Source organism: Pistacia vera, unplaced genomic scaffold (assembly GCF_008641045.1).
Source record: "Pistacia vera cultivar Batoury unplaced genomic scaffold, PisVer_v2 Contig303, whole genome shotgun sequence".
NCBI lineage: Eukaryota > Viridiplantae > Streptophyta > Magnoliopsida > Sapindales > Anacardiaceae > Pistacia > Pistacia vera.
In genome coordinates, this window is record NW_022196117.1 from 685,857 (window position 1) to 691,089 (window position 5,233).

Consider the following 5,233-nt stretch of genomic DNA (forward strand, 5'->3'; position numbering starts at 1 on the left):
TCTCCCTCATTTATCTTTTTCTTTCCCTTTTTCTCTCCGCTTCCCTTCCTCCTCTCGGCCGAACGTTCTCTCTTCCTTCTTCCTTCTTTTCTCCCTTTTCTCTCTTCCTTTCTCTCTTTCTTTTCTTTCCCTCTTTCTTTTCTTTCTCTCGGTTTTCTTCTCTCAACTTTCTTCTTCTTCATTTGGGCGAGCAGCCCAAATTTATGTAAAACAATTTTTTTTTTCTTACAACGGCCCCCAAATTCTCTTAATTCTAATATAACCCTACCACATCATCTTTTTCTTACAAAAACACCCAGATTTTGTGCCCTTGCTACATGCAAACCCAACAGTTAACATTTCTTCCTTTTCACCCCTAAACAAACTTTAAAATTTGACAGAAAAGTCCCTCCTTATAAACAAAACCAAAGCGAATATATATATAATTAGAATGGGGTTTTACAACTTTCCCCCCTTAATAAAATTTCGTCCTCGAAATTTACTATGAGTAATACACGGATATGGGTCCTTTTATAAGTCTCGCAACACATTCTGTAATACACACTCTTCATTAATAAAGAGTTTCCTATAGGATGACTACCATCACTGTACACGCCAAAGAATCTCTAACTCTCTATTGGCATGCTCAGAAAACAATCGAATGTGTAAAATTAGGATTAATCAAATTACAATCCTCACTCTCAAAATTAGATAACATACCCGTGTCCACATCTGGAGTGGCTTGTGCATTTTCTTGTGTCAAGGCGAACACACGGGCCTGAGTTTGGGGTCGCTCTAATCCCTTTTGTTGCCCACTACTACTATTTCCAATCCTGCCCTGTGCCCCTTGAACCTTAAACCTCTCCTAAACCGGTCTCTGAGTGACACTACCACCTTGAGTCAGAATAGGACAATTCCTCTTGAGATGGCCACTTTGCCCACAATGATAACAACCTGAGGACCTTCCCCGACACTGTCCAGAATGAAATCTCCCACACTCGTTACACTGTACTCGTTGATCCCCACTACTACCGAAACTCAGTTGTCTACTATCTTGGAACCTTCTATTCCAATTATCACTACCCACTGACAACTGACCCCAGACTTGTCTCTGATCTTGTCCTGGACTACCAGAAGTCCCAGAAAAACTACCCTCTCTTTTTTTATTCCTATTACTAGGGCCGTCAACTACCCACTCACGGTTACTACGTTTCGCTCTTTGTGGCTCTCTCTTGTCAAACTCTCCCAAATTACTCTCAGTTCTCATAGCTATCTCTGTCAATTTCCCAAACTCTGTGCAGCAGTGTGAGGCCACTATTGTTCTGATGCTACCTCTAAGGCCCTCCTCAAATCTCTTACATTTTGCTCTCTCATTTCTGACTATAAGTGGGGCAAAACGGGATAACTTAATAAACTTAATCAAATATTCCTCCATTGACATATTTCCTTGTGTTAGTCTGATAAACTCACTCTGCTTAACGTCCTAATACACCATAGGAAAATAATGATCGAAGAACTCCTAACGAAAATTGGCCCAAGTAATTGTTGTTGGATCCCTATATCTAAGTTGTACCGATCTCCACCAATGACGAGCCCTACCTTTAAGTAGAAAGGTAGCAAACCGTAGTTTTTGGTCATCGGTGCACTCCATCATCCCAAATACTTGCTCTAATTGATCCATCCAAGAGTCGGCATTTATGGGATCTCCCATCCCCTCAAAGTCTGTTGCCCCTAATTTTCTTGCTCTCTCTATAGTTTTCCTTCTCCTTGACGCCCAAGCATCCTATCCTGCACTACCCTAGTCATTAGCTGAGCTAGCCTATCCATAGTCTACTCCATGTTATCCCCATCACCTTGGAGCCCTAAATTTTGTCCACTCGTTGGTCCTTCCCCATCATTTTGATTATCGGCACCTGATTCTTCCTGGGGTCCCTAAGGTCCTAACCTATGGGCACCCGACTCTTCTATTCTCTCTTCCCCAGGCTCACTCACCCTTTTGAGTACTCTAGGAACTAATAATTCTCTCACGGATTTCGTGCGAGGCTGGCCACGTTGACTCATGCTGATATCTACTAAACATAAACCAATTTGGTTTCTAAAAAAAAAAACTCATGGATGGAAATAAGCTTCATTAAGGGACTAATTGGCATGCGTGAAAATTCAAAAAAAAAATGCCCTTAAAATCGAAAACCATGCTCTGATACCAAGTTGACACGACCCGTCCCGAATTTCTTCATCCCGTAGGATCCGGGCGCTCCCACAAGACTTGGATACCCGAGACGTGCCATGTAGAAAAACTGTGAAACCTGTTAAGGACTTACTTTTTCTAAATAACATCATAGTATTTCCATTTCTAACATCTAAAAAAAAAAAACGTACATCATCTTTCGTTTTACAAAAGAAAAGATTTAGGGAAACTTGTGGTACCAGGTTTTCCACTTATACAACACATTTCGAAACATAAACAAAAGGAAATACATGATGGGAAACATGAGTTTTTGAAACGAAAGTCCAAAGATACAATACGACATAAATGTAAAACCCATATAAAAAGGTGTCGACGCGTGGCACAACCTTGAGCGGTGATCACTGCTCAGCATGATCTCCCTGTAAACCTGGGGGGGATGTAACGCCCCACTTGAGGTATGTAGTTATTGTTTCTTCTTTTGCTCTTATTTGAGTTGGTTTCTTGGTAATATTGTTTGGTTGACCTTTGATTGAGTGTTATGTTGAATACTTGCCTTGATATTGGTTGAAAATAGAAGAAGTTTAGTGTTTCAGTCTTCGCCGGGGCGAAGAAGGATCTTCGCCGCGGCGAAGAGGTTGTGTAGCCACGGGGGAAGCTGCTGGACAGTTTCGCCACGGCGACAGAGGATTCCTCGCCGCGGCGACGTGCCAATCAAAATGTTTGTTAAGTTTTAGATATTTTCTTCCCTAAGGGCAATTTGACCATTCTACCCCTTATTAGCAGGAAAAGTTGAGAGTAAATTGAAAGGATTTTTCATGGAGAATAGGTTGTTATGGGGGTGTGTTTGTAATGAATCAAAGGATATAGATAGAATTCCCAAAGAAGAGTAAGGGCAAAATGGGAAGGCTTGTGTATAAATTTCATTAAAAGGAATTAAGTCATTGCAAAACCCTTCATTCTTCTTCTCCATCGCCACTCTCCTCTCTTGCTTCCTCTCAATTTCTCTTTCTTTTGTTCAAGGAGTTTTGAAGGGCTTTTGGAGTGATTAAGGGTAGAAAATCAATCTAAGGCATCCTAAGGTAAGGATTCTTGCTTTGGATGTGAAGTTTTGTGAGATTTTGTGTATATTTGAATATTGAGGTCTTTTGGTTGAATTGTTTAATTGTTTAAAGGGTAGAGAAAAGTCAAGCAAACCAAGAGAAAGGAAGTGCTAGTGAGATCTCTCCATCACAAGGTAAGTAAATCCCAACCCAAGTAGAGATTTGAGAACTTTCTTGAATAGAGAGTTAATAGCAATTATGTGTGTATGTATATACATGTGATATGCTATGTTATTAAGATTTAAATGGAGATAATTATTGCTTTATGGTTGTTCATACACTTCAATTATGAGAAGTGAGATGTGGGTTGGGAATGTAGTTTGAGATGGAATTGAAGGATATTGAGAAATCCTTTTTGGAAGTGTTATTCTATGGCAGGATTTATGGCTATGTGAGGGAGTTTTCTCCCATTTTGGATGGTTAGAGAAAGACATAGAATTATTGTTATAGTAGAGTCTTGTTATGCACTTGAGTTGTTTGATGAAATGCCTAATAGAGGTTTGAGTATGAGTAGTGAACCTTAATTCTTGCAACATTGCATGTTGGCATTTCATAAGTGCATTAGTGGAGATGAACCATCCATAGGCATTAATTGTGCATTGAGAAGTGACCTAAGAAAGAGTAGGAAACTTTGTGTATGCACTTGCTCTATGAGTAGAGAACTTTGTGGATGCAACTACTCTAAGGGTAGAGAGAATGAGAAGTGCTAGAGTAGAGTGAATGAGAAGAGTATTAGAAATGGGTTGATGCTTTGTGATCATCACCCGACAGTTATGAGAATCGGGTTGATGCTTTGTGATCATCACCCGACTAGCCATTAGAAATGGGTTGATGCTTTGTGATCATCACCCGATAGGTAGTAGAAACGGGTGGATGCTTTGTGACCATCACCCGGTTAGTTATTAGAAAAGGGGTTGATGCTTTGTGATCATCACCCGATATTTATTAGAAATGGGTTGATGCTTTGTGATCATCACCCGACAGTGATTAGGAACGGGTTAATGCTTGGTGATCGTTACCCGAAAGTCATGAGGAACGGGTAGGTGCTATGTGGTCTCCACCCGATAGTTACGAAAACCGGGTAGGTGCTTCGTGATCCCCACTCGGTAGTCACTAAGAACGGGTTGGTGCTGTGTGAATTCCACCCGATAGTCATGAAGAGTGAGATGGTGCTGTGTGAACGCCATCCGGCCGTACCTCCGGTAAGATGAGGCCATGACGTTTAGTAGGAAACAACAGAAAGTGTGAGGAAAGAATTAAGAGTAATACATACGGGGATAGACAGATAAAGGGTTTTACTTACTGAGCATTATTTTGTGCTCACCCCGTTATTTTCCTTTGTGGATGCAGGATCTAGGTGACGATGCAGTCGGAGGGGCGTCGGCAAGCAAGGAGCAATAGCTACACTGTTTCCCCTGTTTTGTCTTTTAATATGACTTTTTGTAAACCATACTCTTTGTGTATAAAAGACATATGACTTATAATGAAAAGAAAGTTTTTGGGCCCAATTTTCTATTGTTATTATGCATGCATTGTACTAGCTTACAGCAGTTGTTACAGGGGAGGAAAACATTTTTTTGAAAAGGGGGTGAGCTAAAATACTCAGTGAGTGGGGGAAAAGGGAAGTTTGCAAAACATTCGTCAAACAAAAGTTATGGCATGTAGTGGTTCTTATAAAATACAGAAAACAACATGATTTCATGAACATGATATGGTGGTAGCTAATCATTCATGTATGCATGCATAACTCATTTCTAATTGTTCTAAGTATTATAATCTAATCAATTAAACTGACAACAATTTCTGAATCCTAGCTCATCACTAAATGCTGAAAATTCTTTTATGAGAACTTAAAGAATAGTTGTAAATGCTTATGCTTCTAAAGACAATGTTTTCTATAAATCATGCTACAAACATCAAATGTTTCATATAACTAATGCAAACTATCCATCAGATACTGAAAACT

The 5,233-nt window shown here is 39.9% G+C and overlaps 1 protein-coding gene across 1 annotated transcript; it reads right to left on the reverse strand.

Moving 5' to 3' along the window:
- Positions 1-844: 844 nt before the first annotated feature.
- LOC116135829 lies at positions 845-1,690 on the reverse strand. Its single transcript, XM_031421543.1, has 2 exons — positions 1,553-1,690; positions 845-1,462 (listed from the first exon to the last, which is right to left on the reverse strand). Exons 1-2 carry the CDS (start codon positions 1,688-1,690, stop codon positions 845-847), a joined length of 756 nt encoding a protein of 251 aa, XP_031277403.1.
- Between the last annotated feature and the right edge of the window lie 3,543 nt (positions 1,691-5,233).

Excerpts from the sequence above, each read along its gene's own strand:
- LOC116135829 (XM_031421543.1), bottom strand. The coding sequence starts at position 1,690 with ATGGGAGATCCCATAAATGCCGACTCTTGGATGGATCAATTAGAGCAA. Across the intron at positions 1,463-1,552 it reads CTCGTCATTGGTGGAGATCG|GACGTTAAGCAGAGTGAGTT; the intron begins GTACAACTTAGA and ends ATGGTGTATTAG.